Raw genomic sequence first — 23,106 nt, 5'->3', positions numbered from 1 at the left:
CAGAAAAGTCTCTAGCACGAGGGATTCTGACAGCCAGAATCAGACAGGCAAATTCACATCACTGCAGGCCGTTTTTAAGGGTCAAAACTTCTTTAACTACTCTACTTTACAGTGCTCTTAGACCTCTCTCAACTCTTTACAGAACGTGCTCAAGATAAATGGAGTTAATTTTAAGAAGCAATAACACGAATACATGTCCAACCATAAGGAAGATCAATGGCATCTCTTTCCAGTGCTCATTTTTAGACTGCATAATACAAAGTACTAATTGCTAATTATTTTTTAAAATGCATTTATATAAAATGAAATGTTTTATAATTATTTTTGAAATACAAATCGGTATTGATTTCCATTTAATTCTGCTAAATTATGAATACAACTCATTTACTGCACTTAATGTTCTTACTGAAACACAATGACTATTAAAGGCTATATTCTTAGCTATAGCTCAGTTTCAATCACAGAGGTTCAAACTGCCAGGAATTTAGTAACAAAAAGCAGGTTGCAGGACCAATCCTGGAGTCTTATTCACAGAAATGCCATTAAAATAAAGAAAATCAGTGTAATAGGTGACCATATAAACACTTTAAAAAGGTAGCTTTCAAACCACAACTTACTGTAAGAAGCCAAATCGATCCGTGACTCTGTAAACCAGGTAATTGGCATCTTCCCAAGGCTCGATCTCTGCGCCTTCGCGTCCCTGTAACAGGGCATAAAGGAAGCCGTGACTGGCAATGTGGAAGAGCGAATCATTTCTTAAAATAAAAAGACCAAACAACAAGAGCTATCTTTTTTTACTAAAAACAAGAGCATTATCGACCCTAATTAAATTTCCAAAGAAAACAAAGCACTATTTCTTTGTCACAAACTCTGGATGCTATCAAGCCTTGATCAGACCCAGGTCTTGGTAAGAAACCCACCGCAGGGGTAGAGGGAGCCGCGGGGCTGAGAACGAGTGCCACACGGGAAGGTGTCAGTGGGCACCCGGACCTCTCAGGAGACCAGCGCCTGCCCCGCCTGCCTCTCTCCTCTCCACTTCCCAGCTCCTCGGCCCCAAGGCTGCTCTGCCCACGTCCAACACAGCCTCCACGGTCAGACCCGGAGACACTGCCGTTCTCACCAAGGGGATGTGTCAGTACTGCTCACGGCCTGTTTCTCAACTTCATGGCACCACTGTCTCCCAGTTCTCCTTGTCCCTGCCCAGCTCCTTCATGCCAGCTCCTCCATGCCAGCTCCCGAGTGAGCACCTTCCGATGGGCACCTCCCAAGCGTGCCTGTGTCCAGAGCCCCAGCCTCAGCCTGCTGCCCTTTGCCCTCCCCTCCAGAGACTGTGAACTGATGGGCACAGGAGCCCGTGAGAAATGCACGCCAACCTCACACTTCACACTCAGCACCCAACTGTCTCATGGAGTGTCCCAGAGGATATTTTATAACTGCTCACGTGCTCCTGTGAGCAGCTGTGAGCACCGTGTGGGCAAGGACTGCAGTAACTCATGTGTACATAGCGACCCCATGAAGGCCTAGCACTGTGCCTGGTCACTAACTGTGAACTGCATGGAGGAAAAAGATACGCATGCAGGCATGAAAGAGAGCAGTAAATGAATTCTGTTGGTTTTATTTAAATTAGGCCATTAAATAAATTAATTAGGTTTTCCATGGAGTGGAAATAATAATAACAATAACAATAATAATAGTTATAATAATAATGATGACGACGATGATGAGAAACTGTGTCTGATGTTCCAAAGAACCAACTTAAGACTCTAGAAGGAGTTCCTGCCGTGGCGCAGCGGGTGAAGGATCCCGCTCACCTCTGCCGCACTGCCAGTTCCATCCCGGCCTGGGTGAGTGGGTTAAGGATTCCATATGCCATGGGTATGGCCAAAAACTAAAAATAAAGACAAACTCTGGGAGCGTAATTGTTAAGTTGAGCACTGCCTGCGTGTCTCCCGAGAAGCGGGGCACGGCCCAGGTGGCCTTCTCTAATTTCATGTTCCTGTTATTCTCACAATCATCAAAAATAACAGGTAAGAAAGTACATGCAAATGATATAAACATAAACCACGACATGGCTATAATGCATTACAGACCTCAAGAGATAAGTAATAAGTACATATGTAAATTATCAACAACTGTGATTTTCTAGGGAACCAAAAACCAGATTCCATAACTAACTTAAGGTTACAATGCTAAAGGAGATAATACATCATGCATAAATTCAAATTTTCAGATCCATGTTAAATTTTTAACAGTGCATATCATTATAAATAAAATGAGTATTTAACTCTATATACTAAAGTATTAAAATATTTATTGAATACTTAGTATGGGCCAGATATGTCACAGGTAAATCATTCAAAAGAAATTCTTACCCTCAGCAAGTTTACATTCTAGGAGTGAGAACAGAGAACAAGTGTAATAAAAGTGTGCTGATAACCTAAATGCAATCGTGAAAAATAAGAAGAAAAGGGGACTAGAGAGAGCCAGCGGGGTGGAGGGGGTATGAAACTAGTCAGAGAAGACTTCGCTAAGCAGCAGCATCTGGCAAAAAACCTGAAAGAAGAGGCAATGAGGCACAAGGATATCCAGGCAGAAGAAATAGTCAGCGCAAAGGCCCTGAGGCAGGAGCAAGCCTGGAAGAAGTGTTATTAGAAGAATCGCAAGGGACCAGAGTGGCTGAGCGGGAGGAAGAGAAAACACAGAGATGAAGTCAGGGAAAAAAGACGACTTCCACAGTCACGGGAGGTAAACAAACTGCTGCTGTAATTTAGGCTCTCCAAAAAGCAATCCATTTCTACTTTCATTTCTTTTAGAATAAAAATTACTCAGAGATTAAATATGAATACTTACTCTGTCATATTTAGCAACTATTTCAGCTCGTTCCTGGGCAAGTTTGAGTGCTACATCCTGGTCTGAATCTGTAGAGAGATCCAATTTAAATGAACTGTTATTTAAAGATTTAAAAGTTAATTATAAAACTAAGACAAAACTGAATTCAGTAAGACAATGATTCAATGCTGTCTAAAATGACAAACCAGGAAAATCAAATAAACTTACAAGGATGAGTTAAGTATCTGCAGCTACAATTTTGAGATAGCAACATAAGGACCATTTCGACGTTACGTACCATTCTCCAAAGAAAGCGAATCTGTTAACAGAGCCTTGACACGTGCTAAATCCTCTCTCTCAAGAGGTAATTCTGGATCTAATTTCACAGAAATAAATATTAAAGTAGAAACTGAAGCTGAGAGCTCTAAGTTTTCAGATGAAATCCACTTGGGGAGATGATGAGCATTCAAGAAGGCTTTTAAAATTGTAGGCAAGACAGATTTCAGGAGTTAAAAAATCATTTCTCGTACGTGACGGATATACTCATTTCTTCATTTAGCTTCTCAGGTCCCCCTTATCGGCTGCCCCAACTACAATAATCTCCAATCTTACCACAACACACGGCTTCCTTTCGTATTACCACCAGCTTATCTTTCAAAAACGCAATTCTGACAACAAGCACAGATCAAAAACATGAAACAGTATGGATATGATTACACACCCCAAGTACCATAAATAAAAATAAAAGACCAAAGACAGACTGTGTAAAAAGGCACCTCTGATCAAGGCGGAAAAGACCAACATTCCAGTGGAGAACTGGACAAAGGTCATGAGCGAGAAATTCACAGGAGGAACAACGGCAGCGACAGCTGCATCTACGTTCCAAGTGCCCAGCAGATAAGAAGATCCTGCCAGCATCCGATACTGTGAAAAGCACTTTATATGCCTTATCACATTTAATTCTCAACAGACTTTGTCATATCTATTACACAGATTTTTAAAAATGAGGTTTAGAGTTTAACCAACTGTTTAAGGCTACGAAGCTAGTAAACAGCAAAGCCAGGATTCACATTCAGACAATCCTGGCCTCCACGGCCCACAATGTTAACCACTCCATATAAAAATATACAAGGATGCGAAAATGACAGCCAGTTAAAGACCTCACATGGAACACACACGTTTGTATCCATTCCTCCTAAAATCCTATTAAAATGGTAATATAGGGATTCTTTAAATTCCTGCCCTCAAAGGCCCAGCAAATGGAGGTTCCAGAGAGGAGGCAGGGGTGGGGTTCAAAGCGGGGAGTTAAAGGAGTCAGCTCCCTGAGAGGTGATGGGAGTGCGTGTGTAACAGAAGAGGCTGAGGGCAGGGGGGAGAACCCAATCCTCACCCTCTAAGGGAGGAAACCTCGAGTAACGCCCACCCTAAAGCGCAGGAAGCGGCAGCACAGGCCTGTTATCTGGCACCAGAGAAGTCAACAGAGACGGAATCAGCTGCGAGCAGAGAGCGGCCACCTCTGGGGGTGGGCAGCAAGGAGGGAGGAGTGTGGAAATCAACTATTTTTCAAAGTAAGTTTTACAGACTGCTGAATCTTTAAACCAAGTATAGCTCTGATAAAAAATAAAAGCTACATTTAAAAGCCAAGACATGGGAGGGAAATCAAACTCATTACAAACTAAGAAATACACGGTTTAAGATGTATCACTTTGCACTTACCTTGGACTAATCAAAAAAAAAAAAGCATCAGTATTACTTAATGTTGACACAATGTGGGCAAATGTACCGTAGCTTTCACCGTGGGTAGACTTACAAGTCCTTCTGGAAAGCAATCTGTCAACAGATACCAGAAATCTTTTTTTTTTTTTTTTTGTCTTTTAGGGCCACACCCACGGCATAGGGAGGTTCCCAGGCTACGGGTCCAATCAGAGCTGTAGCTGCCGGCCTACACCACAGCCACGCCAGATCCGAGCCATGTCTGTGACCTACACTACAGCTCATGGCAATGCCAGATCCTTAACCCACTGAGCGAGGCCAGGGATCCAACCCGCAACCTCATGGTTCCTAGTTGTAGTTGTTTCCACTGCGCTACCACGGGAATGCCTCAAAAATCTTAAAAGGAGGCATCTTCTAACAATTCCACCTCTAGGAATTTATGCCAATGAGATAATCAAATATGCACAAGGTTGTTTATAAGAGTAAAAATAGCAGAATGGAAACAGTAAATTTTTTAAAGTCTATTTGAGAAAAATGTTTCTATCATTGCTTTTTTCAGACAACAAAGTGTCAATATGCTATCCTTTGAGGGAAATGTGAATAAATAATATAGTGGTTCAACAAAACAACAAAAATACAGATCAGTTGTCCAGCTTTTCAGTTAAGTAATGCATTCAGAAGTCTGAGATAATTAGCTCAATTATACACATTTATTATCCGGTTTTAGACTTATGAACCTTTGCCAATTCCTTTTTCCCTCTTCGGGTGCCCAGTTTTAGCACATCACACTCCCTCTTCTACAAAAGGGGAGGGAAACCAAATTAATGGAAATTAAACTCAAGCTAGGAAACCTGACTAGTTTGATAATTCAGTTTCCACCATCACAAGAGCTAAGCACGAATTTCTATGGTTGACTAGGCCAAATTCAATAAATCAGCTCTTTGAAAGACAAATACCATGTGATATCACTTATATCTGGAATCTAATATATGGCACAAATGAACCTTTACATAGAAAAGAAATTCATGGACTTGGAGAACAGACTTGTGGTTGCCAAGGGGTGGGAGTGGGATGGACCAGGAATCTGGGGTTAATAAATACAAACCATTTGGAATGGATAAGCAATGAGATCCTGCTGTATAGCACTGGGAACTGTATCTAGTCACTTGCAATGGAGCATGATGGCGGACAGTGTGAGAAAAAGAATGTGTGTATATATATGCATATGTATGTATGTGTGACTGGATCACTTTGCTGTATAGCAGAAAATTGGCAGAACACTGTAAACCAACTATAATGGAAAAAATAAAAATAATTTTTCAGAAAGTATCAAGATAAAAAAAAAGGGCTCTTTCTTTGAATATATGGTACACCAGTCCTTTATTCTTGCTACTTAGTCCTAGGAGTCTCAACTCTATTTCCAACTTAACAACAAAATGTTTAAAAGTATAAAGGCAAGAACTAGAAATGGTACAGAGCTGGGGAGTGACGATGCAAAGTATATCAGGAAAACATCTTTGTGGCAAACTATAAAATATAATGTTTTACAGGGACCATATCCAGTCTAGAGATTTCCAGAAAGGACAACCTAGCCATATAATAGAGGTTGTACTGGAACTGGATGAAACTGTATCCTAATTTTATGGGAGAAAAATGATGTAATTTAATATGATTAGAATAACTGACTTTACTCTAAATCAAGCAAGTCCTAATTTTTAAATTCCTTTAGAAAGTTCTTATCCTTGTATTTCCCCATGGAGGGAAAATTATGTATTATCAGTGAATGTATTCCAAAAAAAAAAAAAAAGAATAAAGTCAAACTAATTTTATAAAATATAGCCAAACCTGCTTCTTTGAAGAGACTAAATAGAAACGCCAATCTTTCCTAACACCAAGTTTAGAGACATTATTCAACAATATGAACCGTGAGGCAATCATCTTTTGAGTAAGAAGTAGTGTCCTCATGCAGAATTCGCTACAGTTAAATCATGGTTACATTATAGTTACATCATGCTGTCTGATGAATAGTTGAGAAGTTCATTCAGAATTACAGAATACTCCCTTCGGTTTTGTTCTGATTGCTTCTTTAAAATTCCACCACAGGACAAGGAGTCTGCCCTAAAAACACTGACCACAGAGGAGACCAGCAGCTGTCCCGTGTCTGTGCGAGTATGTGCCTCCTTCCAGGCACCTGGTACACGGAGACAGCTGTGTGCCTGGGCACATCCACCGCACATCAGTATCAAACAAAAAGCCATCACAGTGCTCAAGCCAAATTAAATACAATTATTTTAACTGACCTTACATATAACGATGTTTTGATGTTTCGACATAAAAGAGGCCTATTTTAAGCAGTTTTAGAATCAGAAGTACACAGAAAACATCTCTGGGCACAAATGTATGGAAGAACATGATGACTATAGCATTTTAAGAAGGGTTTTAAAAACTGACAACTGTAACATCTTAAGAAGACTAATTCCATTTAAACACAGGAACTTCTGATCCACCTGAAGTACATTTTTTTTTTAAAAGCAGGCACTGTAGTTAATTTGTAGGCAATGTAGTACCAAGTTAACCCCAAATTGCAATGAATAACTCATTCAAAGTGAGTAAATTTTAAATTCAACCCCATAAAACAAAACGGAGAGACCAGTTTTCCTAGTGTACATTTTGACAGATGAGTATCAACTAATGCACATGTTTAAAAACCAACAATTTCAATTTTAAAAGTACTTTACCCTTTGTTAGGGAACCAGCCTGGCCTTGGGAATTCACAACGGCCTCAGTCCTCATAGAGCAAACCTATCTCTTGCAAGACTCATCGTCGCCCAGAGGTCACAGGCACACCGAGAGTGTCATGCGGTCCCTCACACATTCAGCAGCGAACGGAAACAGACAAGCGCAAGGCAGCGCTACTGGAAACTATTTGTGAAACAAGCACAAGAAAGCAGAGGTCTGAGATACATTCTAAGGGGGAAAACAGACCACGCTGTGGTTACACGAACTAGGGACAGTCAAACAAAGATGATGTTGTGTTGAGGGTGAAAACATGGCTTTCAGGCTTGATCCCAAGTATGAACCACACCAGCCCACACCCAGCATTCCATCTAATAACAAACAGGGGCTTTAAAGGAGTAGCTTCGGAGCATGCCTTAACCTTGTATTTCAGAATTAGCCACATTCTTATTACTTTTAATCAAACTTGTCTTGGAGCAACAAAGAAATTTTTTTTTAATTTTTTTATTTTATTCCTCTATGAACTTTAAAGAAGAAAATTTTTATTTACAACATTAAACAAGCTAAGTAGGAATTTTCTTCTCAAGCATACCTTGTAACTGAATTTTTAACAGCATTGTTTTAAATGTGAAAGCTTCAGGCCCTGTTTCAGACACTAAGCAAATTTATACTAAATTCTGGAAGGTTTTTGTAAATTTTTAACATCCCCGCAGATATACTAGTGACATAAATGTTTCATAAAACAATATGCATACCTACTGCAGGATGGCACTGTGAAATTTCCCATTCTATTTATTCTTTCCTTCATCTCTTCATTGCTTCCTTCTTTCTTTCTTTCTTTTTTTAAATGGGTTGGGACCTACCTACAATTTGGAAACCACTTGTAAAAGGGGCGGCCAATTAGTGGCATGGTAATACACATTAATTACGCTTAATGAATTAGGTGCACCCTCAGCTTAAGCCAGTTGTAACATTCAACATAGGCAAAAGATCTTAGAAACTTAGAAAGAGGGGAGAAGCTCAAACCATAAACCTAGGATGAGAATCAGACTGGCATTAAATTTCTTATCAGACAGATGGCAGTGAAGGACTTATTTTCAAAGTTCTGGGGAAAAAAATAGCATAAACTTGGAATTCTATACCGAGCCAAACAAGCGATCCAGTAGGAATGAAAAATAAAAACATTTTGGGATATCACAAGGTGTGGTGAGCTGAAGAGACTCCCCTAAAGAGGTCCACATCCTAATCTCTGGAACTGGTGGATGTATATGGAAAAGGGAATTTGCAGATGTAATTAAGATCTTGAGATGGGAAGCTGATGCTGGATTGTGTAACAGGAGGCACAACACCATCACAGCACCTTAGGAGAGGGAGACAAGCTCAAAGGATGAAGTGGAGGCGGCGATGGATGCAGGAGGTTGGCCAGCAACCAAGGAAAGCAGGCGGCCCCCAGAAGCCAGACAAGCAAGGGATCCCATTCTCCCCTGGGGGCTCCAGAAGGAGCAGCCTTGCTGACACCTTGACTTTAGGCCAGTGAAACTGGTTTCAGATTTCTGGCCTCCAGAACTCTAAGAGAATTAATTTATATTGTTATCTAAGCCAACGGGTTTGTGACAGTTTGTTATGGCAGCAATAGGAAACTAATATAATGATTCAAAGTTTGCTGCCTAAACAATGTTTCTTTGATAATGATTCTCTCCTTGTCCAAGCTTCAGCCCTCTCCTTTACTAGACCTTGACCTTGGCCTCCCATCCTGTCTTCAGCCTGCCTAGTCCAGCTGTAGCAAGAACTTCAGTGACAGCCTCCCCCCCACCCTTGACATCTCATCATCCTTGACATCTGCTCAGAATCCTCATCCCGCACCCCTGCTATCTGCTAACCCTGGCCTGGCTCTACCAAAACCCTGGTGAACTTGGTCTGGCAAGAATCTCCCCCAACCTTTAATGTCTCTTCTTAGTGATTTTCCCCCATACTGTGATAGTCCTGATATTTATGATAGCCCTGAATAAAGGTCTCTTTATTGTTTTAATAAATGTCAGAATATTTTTTAACAGAATCAAAAAGTGCAGACACCGGAACCATGAACTCTCCGGAGGCTAAACTTGGACATTTCCAGACGCCAACAGTGTAACTAGACTACATTAGAATAGGAAATGCAAGGTGTCTTCAAGTATAAAGTGGATTGTAGGCAACATATAGAGCACAGATATTATCAGTGATACACTAAAAGCCTACATATAAAAGATAACAAAAAGAAGGTACGGGGACCATGAAAAATCTCAGAACAAACAAAGCAGAGAGTGACAGAAGTCATGGTCAAATATGAAGTAATGTACAAAGGGGCACGGCTACTAATTTGATACATAGGAAAAGCGAATTCATCTGACCTTGACACTTGCAACATCAGGATTATATTCCCTTCCTACCTCATCATAAGTGAGACTTAAGTAAATTATATTGACTTTATCATTATATAAGAATTGTACTGGCTTTAAATGTTCATAATCAACTAGATACAGTGTCTAAAACTGCTTACTGCATGTATACATGCACACACATTTATTTAAATGCCTCTCTTCTATTCAAAAACTAGAATAAGTCCATAAATCTATTTTTAAAATTTTTATTTTATTTAAAAAAATTGTTATTTCCCCAATACATGATTTTTTTTTTCTACTGTACAGCATGGTGACCCAGTTACACATACATGTATACATTCTTTTTTCTCACATTATCATGCTCCATCATAAGGGACAGAGTTCTCAGTGCTACACAGCAGGATCTCATTGCTAATCTATTCCAAAGACAAGAGTCTGCATCTATGAATCCCAAGCTCCCAATCCATCCCACTTCCTCCCCCTCCCCATTGGCAACCACAAGTCTGTTCTCCAAGTCCATGATTTTCTTTTCTGTGGAAAAGTTCATTTGTGCCTTATATTAGATTCCAAGTATGAGTGATATCATATGGTATTTGTCTTTCTCTTTCTGATTTACTTCACTCAGTATGAGGGTCTATAGTTCCATCCACGTTGCTGCAAATGGCATTATGTCATTCTTTTTTATGGCTGAATAGTATTTCATTGCGTATCTATACCACATCTTCCTAATCCAGTCATCCGTCGATGGACATTTGGGTTGTTTCCATGTCTTGGCTATTGTGAATAGTGCTGCAATGAACATGCGGGTAGATGTGTCTTTTTTAAGGAAAGTTTTGTCTGGATATATATCCCAAGAGTGGGATTGCTGGGTCATATGGTAGTTCCATGTACAGTTTTCTAAGGCACCTCCATACTGTTCTCTAGTGGTTGTACTAGCTTACCTTCCCACCAACAGTGCAGGAGGGTTCCCTTTTCTCCACAGCCCCTCCAGCATTTGTTATTTGTAGACTTATTGATGATGGCCATTCTGACTGGTGTGAGGTGGTATCTCATGGTAGTTTTGATTTGCATTTCTCTAATAATCAGGGATGCTGAACATTTTCTCATATATATAAATCAAGACCTTACTTTTCTTTTGCTTCAGAGTACATCTTCAAGCTCATGTACATCAACACCTACCCAGGCTGTGCCAATAAAGGTTTAGTAACTGGTTCTTAGAGGGAAGAAATATAGGCTGTGAGCCTTGCTTTTCGGCATCTGCCAATTTCTATACTGCAAATGTTCCCACCATGTGGCCAATCACCAAGCTACCAATGTGAGTCACTGAATGCAGGGTTCAGGCTGGCTCTAGCAGCTTAGTGGGTTTATCGGAACCTCTTTTAGAGCTGGAAAGTTTCCAAATGCATGAACATAATTTGTTCAACCAGTCTTCTCTTAGGAATGTGAACCAGGATAAATTAGAGTCGATTTGTAATGATGGTTAAAGATGAAACATCATGAGGTAAAGAACTTAACAGGTTATGGCAATCAAACCTGAAAAAATGAGGAAGCAGAAACTATCAGTAAGCGGAGAAAAAGAAGGTGCAGAGAGGAACTCAGAACCCAATATGCAGAGTAAAGCAGAGTCACCATCAGAGAGACCTTTCAGCCTAAAAAGAGGCAGAACAGCCCATCCCTGAGCTGCCGCAAGCTGTGGTTCCTGATGGCTTTTCCCTTCCTGTTCACTGTATGTGTATAGCAAACACTTTTTTCCTGAAAATATCTGAGAAGTTATTTATGTCTACAATCGAGTTCTTTAATTCCATCTCATCATTCAATCAGAAGAAGCCCTAAGTATCAACGGCGCTTAAACAACGGATTATTTAATTACTTGAGTAATTTCAGGTATCATATCACTTTCTTCATAAACCACGGACTAAGATCTATCAATGATAAAGATTCTTTTGATGATAAAACCTTTTTATTTATTTGTTTGGTTTTGTTCTTTTTGTCTTTTTAGGGCCACACCCGAAGCATATGGAGGTTCCCAGGCTAGGGGTCGAAACAGAGCTGGGCTGCCGGCTTATGCCACAGCCACAGCAACTCGGGATCCTTAACCCAAGGGTCTGATCCACATCCTCAGGGATGCTAGTCATACTCGTTTCCGCTGAGCTACAACAGGAACTCCTAATGATACAATCTGAATAGGCAGCAAAGCTAAAAGCTTCAGCATTTATTCTGCCATGCTCTAGTTCCAAGGCTGGAGGCAATGCTCAGGGGAGCAAAGCAGACTTCAACAGAGCAACATTAAATACAACTAAAACCAAACAGGAGTCCCATCGTGGCTCAGCAGTAACAAACCCAACTAGGATCCATGAGCATGCGGGTTCGCGGGTTCGATCCCTGGCCTTGCTCAGTGGGTTAAAGGATCTAGTGTTGCCATGAGCTGTGGTATAGGTCGCAGACTCGGCTCGGATCCCATGTTCTTTGGCTGTGGCACAGGCCGGCAGCTGCAATGCCAATTCGACCCCTAGCCTGGGAACCTCCATATGCCGTGAGTGTGGCAGATAAATAAACAGATAGATAGATTTACTTATTTTCACTGGTCACACTGTGAGAAATGAAATTAAATAGAGGCACCTAAAAGTGACATATACCTGTCCTCCCCGCAAGAAAGTTAATTCTGGAAGAGCATCCCAGGAGACCCCAACATCCCAGGAGACCCGGTCATCCTTAACCAAAAGCACCACCCTGGTGGTCCTGTGAGAAGAAGTGATCCAGAGTATCTCTCCCCCACCCCACCCGCTGCATCCTGCTCACTCCCTCTGCCGGGAGGGCCCCAACCCCACGCCTTATCTGCATTCCTCCAGCACAGTCCACTCCCAACTCTCACTCCTCAGTTGATTCCACTTTCAACAAACACCTTATCAAAAAATACACCATCTCAAAAAAACCCATTTCTCTCCTTCCTTCCCCCTCTGGTGTAACAGCCTTAGAAAAATCATTTGGCTTCCTTCCCTCTTTCCATGTTAACTTGAGACAAAACAAAAACAAAAGATTCTGATCACAGCTGCAATTATGAAAATAGTGTAACTAATCATGGTCAAGGAGGGGACAACCAAAGGCTGAAAGTTAAATACAGGAAAGAACTGATGCCATAAACCCAAAAGCCCTCAGAAATGCCCCAATTTCCTTTTTAAAAGAGCCACACGAGTTTCCTAATACATCTTCATATTTGAATCTGGTGTAATATGCATTGTCTGACACAATGAAAGCGTTCAGCAGCCCCCCCCCCCAAAAAAAGGGGTGTTCGGGAGAGCCTGCTGCGGCACAGCAGGTTAAAGACCTGATGTTAATGCAGCTGTGGTACAGGGTGCAGCTGCAGCTCAGATTTGAACCCTGACCCAGGAACTTTCATATGCCATGGATGCAGGGGGGCATTCAAAACAGTAAGCTTAAATGCTCTTCAATTATAGCTTTTCTTTTAATTTGTCAGTTATATCTTTCCTTCAAAATATTTCTATTTTCTCCCTAGCAGCATGATATCAACATTTTTCATTATATCAGTAGTTTTTCAATTTTTCATTAAATTTTCAGAACAGATTTTTCCAAATTCTTTCTTTTTCTTTTCTTTCTTTCTTTTTTTTTTTTTTGCACCCGAGGCGCATGAAGGTTCCCGGGTTAGTTGCTGATTCAGAGCTGTAGCTGCTGGCCTACACCACATCCACAGCAATGCCAGATCCGAGCCACATCTGCAACCTACACCACCGCTCATGACAACGCCAGATCCTTAACCCACTGAGCGAGGCCAGGGATCGAACCCAAAACCTCATGGTTTCCAGTCGGATTCGTTTCCGCTGCACCATGATGGGAACTCCCAAACAAATTCTTACACAGAAGCCCACTTTTAAAGCGAGGAGTCTAAGTGGGGTGGAGGAAAGGCGTGGCAGAGTTCTCCTCTGTTAGCATGTCTGCTCCCAGGAGTTCTCTTCCAGCACTTCCCCAACTGCCACCTCAACTTCCCCTTCACAGCATCGCTCACAATTCTTGGGGTCCTTCTCTTGCTTTTACCACAAAGATCAGCCTTTTATAATTGGTACGTTGTTTGCTCCATTTTGTGTGTAAGCATCTATTTTTAAGACCTGAAGGAGTAGGACACATTACCAAGATGTGGAGCACCCAGTATCAGATAGGTATTTAATATTTCTGTAACTAAGAAAATACTTAAAACTTTCATTTTAACAATTCCAAGGCAGGCTTCTATGACTTGCTTCCTGATTTCTAGAAAGATGAGAAACAAAATAATTTCTAAAGTCCTACAAACAATTACTGACAAGGATTCATTATAACAGGGAGGACACATTTTTTAACTTCAAATTTCATCATGGCTACAGACTTTCCAGAAGATTCACTTTACTAGTTCCCACTGCCGCAAAAGTAGAACTGTATTTACAATCTGTGACACACAATAAATTATTGAATATACTTATTTCCATGTGTCTTTAATTAAACTGTAACCTCCATTCATCTTGGTCATCTCTTGTATCTATCACAGTGTATGGCACACGGTAGCTGCTGACTCAATATTTCTTAAAGGCATAAAAAAATTACTCAAAATTAGTTACTAATGTGAATTATTCCACCAGTTAAATACTTAATACGTCCATTTATTTATTTATTTGCTTCTTCCGGCAAACTGTGCTAAAGATTTTTAGCTTTCTCATCTATTTTCTTGTTATTTAAAAAAATTCTATTTCAAGGTAGCATTTGAAATTTTATGAAGACTCAGGCATGAGAAGTCACAATCAATTTCTGATTAGCACACCTGATTATCTACACGACCTTCAAATTCATTAAGGAATGAATGGATGGGTGGATGGATGGGGCTCCTGAAAGATGAAGGAAACCAGAGGCTTGTTTGGTCTGGGTTCCAGCCTCTGCTCTTCACGCCTTCCCTTTATCCATCTCCCAGCCTACTCCTTGGCGGCCAGAGGCTTGCTCTCCTTACCGGCAGCGCCTGCTCACTGGCTGTGAGCCTCCACCATGTTCCAAGTCCACAATGGAGGCCTCCGGCTGCAGCAACCCTCCAAACGCCCTCCCTGCTCTTCCCTCCCTCCTCTCTTGGGAGCAGGATTTGGGGTTGGCCTGGCTGAGCTCCTCGCTTACTTGCTCAGCCTCCCTGTCCCTGAGCACATCCTTCTGATCTGCTCTCCATGCCCTGCAGGGGGACCTGGGGTGGCTGGGCTGTGCCAGTCACTGGGTAGGTAAGTCTAAATCAAGGGAGGCTGATAAGCCCTTTCCACTTCAGAGCTAATGTCCTGTCCTCGGATCAGCCAGCAGAGGAGCCATGTTCACCTCCATCTATCAGTCTCCTGTGTCTTACTTCTCAAAAAGACACAGCATCACTACTGGTTCCCTGTAACTCCCAAAATCAAACCTGTAACTCCTACATTTATGGGTAAGATGATTCACAGAGAAAAAGGATATGAAGTGATGTAACAATGTTTAAATACCATTACTACTGATGAGAAACATAATTACTAGTGGTTGAATGGTGTGTAATTTCCACATTTGGGGGCAGGGTTGAATGACAAAACTGCCAACAGATACTTAGAAACAAGACAAGCTTATGAGTCATTTTACTCACTTAACCCCGCCTACAGTTGCTGGCAAACCCAAGGTTACACCTTAGCAGTCTCTGCAGCAGTGTGAGAGCAAGACTATATTATTAACAGATGACACAGACTAGTGTGTAACAACTCCTTGTTTGTGGATACTTTTTAACCTGCTTCATGAGGGTTTAATAAGTACCAGATATTCATTATGCATTTACCATGCATCAACTCAAACACCATTCTCACAGCAACCTACTCTGTTAGTATTACGACCCTCCCCAATTCACACACAGGGATGTGACATAGGGGAGGTGAAGTGATTCTGATCCTAGGGGGAAAAGCGACTGAGCAGGGCTGAGTCTAACTGACTTCAGAGCCCTGTTTCTACCCACCAAACCATCTGCTGAAGTTTGAGTGGACGATCTTCTATTTCCTCTCACCTCTGCTATTCCTTATACTTCTTTTCTTAGAAACATATCTATCTGTGATTGCTATGAATTTTAACAGTTGTGTTTTCTGGGTTCCTATAGCCTTCCAATCTTATCACACTAAACTGTCAATTACTTGTGCAAAATGGAGACAGACGGTATTGTGTAGAATCCAAGAACCATTTATATGAAATATTCTTTGTGATCACAAGTAACTGTACCTCCTATACTACATTTTAAGTGGTGTACTTTAGGATAATAACAGGAGATGATCAAGAAACAGAAAAAAAAAAACCCTGACAGGATAATTACCAAATGGATACTGAAGTTAACTTTACTAAAATACTTTATGCTTTTAGCAGATACCAAATCAAATGCCTTCACAATTAATTTCTATAATAACAGAAAGGATTCTGTTGAATCCACGTCATTTACTTAACTTTCACAACTCAGTGCACTCAGAATAGTTAAGCTTGTGCAGTTTTTTTAATTAACAATAAAATTTTGTATTGAATTCAGCTCAACGGGTATTAACAAGAATGATGTAACTGCAGCAAATTCCTGTAGACCAGATATAAAACAAATGGAAAAGAAGAGAACTCACAGACTGCTCACCCTAATAGCAAGTAACTAATACCACAGCTGGTTTGGCAAGCTCTCTTCTCAACCCAAAGGTAACTTTTCTACTCTTTAAATCAAAAATGCAAATATGCAGGAACCAAACTGTGCCCAAAATGGTACACAAAAACGAGAAGTAGGTAGTAAGCAGGAAGAACTGTATTAATACATAAATAAAAGTATGAGCTATGTAATAAGCATTTGGTCCTTGAATGGTCCTTAGGTTTGCATTGCAACATAAGGCCATTAAAAGCCAGCAATGTGGGATATAATAAGTTTAAGTGCCCACATCAAATGGAAGCTGTCCTTCATTCAGTCATTTAAAAAAGGGAGTGCCCCTAACTCTGAGCGCGCTTCCATATAATTCTCACAACACACAGCTATGTTCAATACACCTCACCTCACAAATCCTAAGGACATGATCTCTACATATCTCATGTGTGTATGTGTTTAATACCACGTGTAGTCTTTACATGGTTACTGTTACTGTGTAATAATGTTGTGTTAGAGTGTGTACAGCTAAGATTTCTTTTACATAATGAACATCAAAAGTGCTCTACATATCGGGTCATCCCTAATCAGGAGTCTAGATGAATTAATACCAGTGAAGTCAGGCTCACAGGCCAGGCGCTTACTCTGCACCCATCTAAAAGTCTTATGTATATTATTTCATTTAATGTCCTTACATCAAAACTATGAGGTAGTTATCATTATCATTCATTTAACAGCTGAGAAAATTGTTAGGTTAAGGAACTTGCAAGGATCACACAGCTTTGAAGTTGCAAAAGTGGCTTTCAGACCAAGGCAATAAGGCTCCCGAGCGCTCTTAATAACTCCGCATGGTCTTTGAATAAATAAAATGGCAAGCAAAGGAACAAAGGCTTATCAAGAGGATCTGTCAACAGGGATCCTCAAAGCAGCATCAAATAAGAGCAAGAGGCCAAGGAAATGCCCTCCAGTCAAAAGGAAGCCAACACGTTTCTGAAGGGAAAAGGCCAGAAAAGCAGTGGAGAAAATGAAGACCATTCAGAAAGGAAGAACAGTTTGCCTGTTAACAGCTGGTACCTGTTTGCTATTATCATCATCCATTAGGCACAATGCTAGGTACACAGAAAATCGCATTTAATATTCAAATAGCCTTATTATAATTGACATCTTATAGATGAGAAAAATGAAACGAAGAGGTCAAGCAGCTTGTCCAAGGCTACATTATAGTCACAGCACAACTCACATTCAAATATGGAGGCTCCAAAGATGTTCTGCTCACTATGCTGGGGGCGGGGGCGGGGGGGAGAGGCTCTCAATCAATAAGGTCTCAGCAACCAAGAAACCAGTGCACAGCCCCCAGGAAATGGGTTCGTTGACTTCGGGGTGCTCAAACCTACTGCTCTGCTTGTGTCTCCCCAAGTGAATCTCTCACTCCAAGAAAAGACAATCTGCCTAGATCTGAAATTGACTACTTGCCAGAGTTACTTATTTCTGTACACTTTCAGATACCCAAGTTTCCAAGGTTTTACTCCACTGATACCATAAAGCTGCCACAGTTTTAAGTATACAAAATGCATTTGCATAGTACCTGATTACTATAAATAAGCAAGCAAATTTTTCCAAAGTTTAAGGCAGTTTAATATTTTTCCAATGTGAGGCAGCTAAATATTGTTAACATACACGACTAGACACAACTAAGCTCGTTTTGTTATGCTTAGTTACCAAGGGCCAGCCCCTAGGCAGCCAACAGGGAAGTGCGGGTTCCCCACCAACAGCAGCACTCGTAATGCTCGTCAGTCTGATTCATACTCTCTCTTCAATATAACCCGACCCTGCGCTTATTCTTCTTCAAGCCCTTTCAAACACACTTTTATTTTTTTCTATATACAGCACATAACGTTCTTATAAAGATTCACCAACCCTAAAGTATATCAAACTTTAAAAAATAATATGGCCCGCACATCTACTACTGGCAATTTACAGTATGTAAGTATTGTACAGAGACTTCGGTATTCCCCGATAAAGATATCTTAATAAAATGAAACAGGAGTTCCTGCTGTGGCAAGGTGGGTTAAGAATCCAACTGCAGTGGCTAGGGTCACTGCGGAGGCACTGGTTCAACCCCGAGCCTGGAGCAGCAGGCTAAAGGATCAAGCGTTGCCACAGCTGTGGTGAAGGTTGCTAATGTGGCTCAGATTCAAGCCCTGGCCCAGGAATTTCTGGAAGGAGGGAGGGAGGGGGAAGGAAGGAAGGAAGGAAGGAAGGAAGGAAGGAAGGAAGGAAGGAAGGAAGGAAGGAAGGAAGAGAGGGAGGGAGGGACATTGTGCACCAGAGCCAAAGCATGGGCAGCGAAGTTATCACATCACTGTTCCAGTGGAGGCACAGCCATTTCACACAACATCCACTTACTATCAGTCCCATCTGAATATCATCTTGGAACAGAAATGGGCATAATTTAAAGAATGACCTGACACTTTCACAAACTCTTGACCCTTGACTTATATAAATGCCAAAATATAAATAAAATCATTTTCAAGCTGAGTTCAAGAAAATCAGCACTGTAACATACTACTATTAGCCTATCTTTAATAAATAATAACCTAGGGTCAAGAAACAAATCCTCTTCATTTTTGGCACTTTGTTGGCTACCAGCAGGATAGGTAATAAATTTTCTTTAACCCATGTACCTATGGTCAACTAATCTGTAACAAAGGAGGCAGGAATATACAATGGAGAAAAGACAGTCCCTTCAATAAGTGGTGTTGGAAAAACTGAACAGCTACATGTAAAAGAATGAAATTAGAACACTCTCTAATACCACACACAAAAATAAACCCAAAATGGATTAAAGATCTAAATATAAGACTAGATACTATAAAACTCTTCGAGGAAAACACAGGCTGAACACTCTGTGACATAAACTGCAGCATTATCTTCTCAGATCCACCTCCTAGAGTAATGACGGTAAAAGCAAAAATAAACAAATAGGACCTAATTAAACTTAAAAGTTTTTGCACAGCAAAGGAAACCCTAAAAAAAAAAAAAAGGCACCCACAGAAATATTTGCAAATGAAGTGACTGACAAGGGATTAGTTTCCAAAATGTATAAACACCTGCTGCAGCTCAATACCAAAAAAACAAAAAACTCCATCAAAAAATGGGCAAAAGATCTAAACAGACAAGTCTCCAAAGACATACGAATGGCCAAAAAACACATGAAAAGATGTTCAACTTCACTAATTTTTGGAGAAATGCAAATCAAAACTACTAGGAAGTACCACCTTACACCAGCCAGAACAGCCATCATCAAAAAGTCCTTGAACAACAAACACTGGCGAGGGTGTGAAGAAAAACCCTCTTACACTGTTGGTGGGAATGTAAATGGGTACAACTACTATGGAAAGCAGTATGGAGATTCCCCAAAAAACTAAAAATAGAACTACCATACAATCCATCAATCCCAATCCTGGGCATCTATCCAGAGAAAACTATGACTCAAAAAGATACATGTAACCCAATGTTTATTACGGCACTATATACAACAGCCAAAACATGGAAGAACCTGAATGTCCATCGACAGAGGAGTGGCTAAAGACATGGTACATATATACGATGGAATATTAGCCATAAAAAAGAATGAAATAATGGCATTTGCAGCAACATGGATGGACCTAGAAATTATCATACTAAGTGAAGTTAGACAGTGAGACGTAAACATGATATGCTATCACTTACATGTGGAATCTTAAAAAAGGATACAAATGAACTTATTTGCAGAACAGAAAAAGACTCACAGACTTTGAAAAAGTTGTGGGTACCAAAGGGAGCAGGTTGGGGAAGGGATGGACTGGGGGTTTGGGAAGGAAATGTTCTCAAATTAGGTTGTGATGATGGTTATACAACTATAAATATAGTAAAATTCGTTGAATTAAAAATAGAAAGAAATGAGAGTTCCCATCGTGGTGTAGCGGAAACCAACCCGACTAGGAACCATGAGGTCAAGGGTTCGATCCCTGGCCTTGCTCAGTGGGTTAAGGATCCGGTGTTGCCTGAGCTGTGGTGTAAGTTGCAGATGCAGCTTGGATCTGGCATTGCTATAACTGCGGCGTAGGCCAGCAGCTGTAGCTCCGATTCGACCCCTAGCCTGGGAACCTCTATATGCTGTGGGTGTGACCCTAAAAAGCAAAAAGAAAGAAATGTATGAGGCCTATGTGGAAAAAAATGTCCTTAACATATTAAGTGAAAAAAACCCGAGGTGCAAAATAGTGTATATAGTGTAATCTCACTTGTTTTGTTTTTGTTTTTTGCTTTTTTAGGGCCTCACCCGCGGAACATGGAAGTTCCCAGATAACCACAGCAACGTGGGGTCTGAGCTAGTCTGCAACCTACACAACAGCTCATAGCAATGCCGAATCCTTAACTCACTGATCGAGGCCAGGGATGGAACCTGCATTTTCATGGTTCCTAGTCAGGCCCGTTAACCACTGAGCCACGAATGGAACTCTTCACTTGTATTTTAAAAAATAAAAATTCTTTGGTGAAACCCTCCCTAAATAAATAAATAAAGTTTCCTTAGCTTTACCCTTGGGAAAAATTTGAAAAATAACTCCGAAAGTAGGCCCAATGTGTGTGGCCGTGCTTATTCAGCAGTTGGAGGGCCAGCCAGGGGCCCAGGACGAGGCCGAAGCAGCAGCAGATCAGGGAGCCTGGTCAAGGCAGCAGGCACCCTGGTCCCAGAGAGGAAGGGGGACTCACGCCACATCACAGCATAGGCAGCTGGAAAAGGACACACCACGTGCCGTGAGGGCGAAATAGAGAGGGAAAGTGATGCTGGCTGGTGAGACAGGAAAGACCTGGAAAAGGAGGTAACCCTTCCTGTGACATCTCAGCTGCAGCGAACACGTAAGTAAATGAAGGTCAGATTAAAAATATAAACACCAGCTTTCCCTTGGAGAAGTGAGGCGGTTTAAGCCCTCCAAAAGTTATTAATTCAAAAACTACTGAGCACAATGTGTTGCCATTGTACCTGGCTACTGTGAATACATACAGATAAAACACAATTCTTCAAAAGATCATAGTCTTTTGAGAGAGAAGAATAAAGAATCAACTGTAAACCAAGTGATAAATACCCCTTAATAGATGTCTTTTTAAAATGCTACAGAGAAGAAAAAAAGACTTTACCTACAAGACAACATCTGACCGAAGTTAAAGAATGGTGGAAACTCACAAGCAGAAAAGCCCATGATGTTCCAATGAAAAGCTGCAGCTCACAGCAACGGGCATGGCTACTTCACGGCCCCTTTCTTGACAGTCATGCTGGGCAGGAAAGAGAGGTCTTCAAACTTCCATCATTCCTCCTCCTCCTCTTCTCATAATATCCCACCCACCACAAACTGGGACAAGAGGAAATCTCCTGGCACAAAATTAAGCGTATACAGGAAAATAAGCAAGGGAAAAGATGCGGGGATTAGAAATGAGTTTAAGGCCATAAGGAATGTAAAATGAACTTAACTAAGTTTTTACACATATATTTTTTTGAAGATTAATACAGTTTACTTCTGAGACTGAAACTCCTTTTTTTCTTTTTTTTTTTTTTTTTTGCAGTTTGGTGGGGTTTTTAAATTTTTTTTATTACAATTGATTTACATTGTTCTGTCAATTTCTGCTGTAGGACAAAGCAACCCAGTCACACGTCTATACGCATTCTCTTTCTCATATTATATTTCCTTGCGTTGCACCACAAGTGATTGGTCATGGATCCCTTTGCTATAGAACAGGACCTCATTGTCTACCCATTCTAAATGTTAACAGTTTGCATCTATTAACCCCAAACTCCCAGTCCACCCCACTCCCACTCCCTCCCCCTCGGGAACCACAAGTCTGCTGTCTATATTCATGAGTCTGTTTCTATTCTGTATATAGGCTCGTCTGTGCCATATTTTAGACTGCATATATAAGTGGTACCATACGTCTTTGTTTTTCTGACTTCACTTGGTATGAGACTCTCTAGTTCCATCCATGGTGCTGCAAATGGCATTATCTTGTTCTTTTTTATGGCTGAGTAGTATTCCATTTGTATATGTACCACATCTTCTTAATCCATTCACCTGCTGATGGACATTTACGTTGTTTCCATGTCTTGGCTATTGTGAATAGTGCTGCAATGAACAGAGGGGTGCATGTATCTTTCTGAATGAAAATTTTGTCTGAATATATTCCCAGGAGTGGGATTGCTGGATCATATGATAGTTCTATATTGAGTTTTCTGGGGCACCTCCATACTGTTTTCCATAGAGGTTGTACCAATTTACACTCCCACCAACAGTGCAAAAGGGTTCCCTTTTCTCCACACCCTCTCCAGCATGTGTTACTTGTAGACTTATTAATGATGGCCATTCTGACCAGTGTGAGGTGGTACCTCATTGCAGTTTTGATTTGCATTTCTCTGATAATTAGTGATGTTGAGCATTTTTTTATGTGCCTCTTGGCCTTCCACATGTCTTCTTTAGAGAAATGTCTATTTCGGTCTTCTGCCCATTTTTCAGTTGGGTTATTTGGTTTTTTGCTATTGAGTTACATGAGTTGTTCGTATATTTTGGAGATTAAGCCCTTGCCAGTTGCATTGTTTGCAACTATTTTCTCATTCTGTGAGTTGCCTTTTTCTTCTCTTTTTTTTTTTTTATGGTTTTCTTTGCTGTGCCAAAGCCTTTAAGTTTGATTCCATCCCACTGGTTTTTGTTTTTATTTCTATGGCCTTCGGAGACCGATCTAAGAAAACTTTTGTAAGGTTGCTATCAGAGAATGTTTTGCCTATGTTCTCGT

The 23,106-nt window shown here is 40.8% G+C and overlaps 1 protein-coding gene across 5 annotated transcripts in view; it reads right to left on the bottom strand.

Annotated features, from left to right (window-relative positions):
• Nucleotides 1-23,106, bottom strand: part of USP6NL (USP6 N-terminal like) — a 201,261-nt gene that overhangs the window by 56,639 nt on the left and 121,516 nt on the right. For 2 of the 5 annotated variants that reach the window (XM_047755323.1, XM_047755324.1), the window contains exons 3-4: nucleotides 2,851-2,918; nucleotides 618-700 (exon numbers count right to left, since the gene is read on the bottom strand). In XM_047755323.1, coding sequence (XP_047611279.1) covers nucleotides 618-700; nucleotides 2,851-2,918 — 151 coding nt within the window. Of the gene's footprint in view, nucleotides 1-617; nucleotides 701-1,120; nucleotides 1,414-2,850; nucleotides 2,919-7,280; nucleotides 7,465-23,106 lie in introns of those variants that run through there. The other 3 variants (XM_047755322.1, XM_047755326.1, XM_047755325.1) reach the window with 3 other exon arrangements.

Source organism: Phacochoerus africanus, chromosome 12, assembly GCF_016906955.1.
Source record: "Phacochoerus africanus isolate WHEZ1 chromosome 12, ROS_Pafr_v1, whole genome shotgun sequence".
Taxonomy (NCBI): Eukaryota; Metazoa; Chordata; class Mammalia; order Artiodactyla; family Suidae; genus Phacochoerus; species Phacochoerus africanus.
This window is presented reverse-complemented; position numbering and strand designations above follow the sequence as displayed.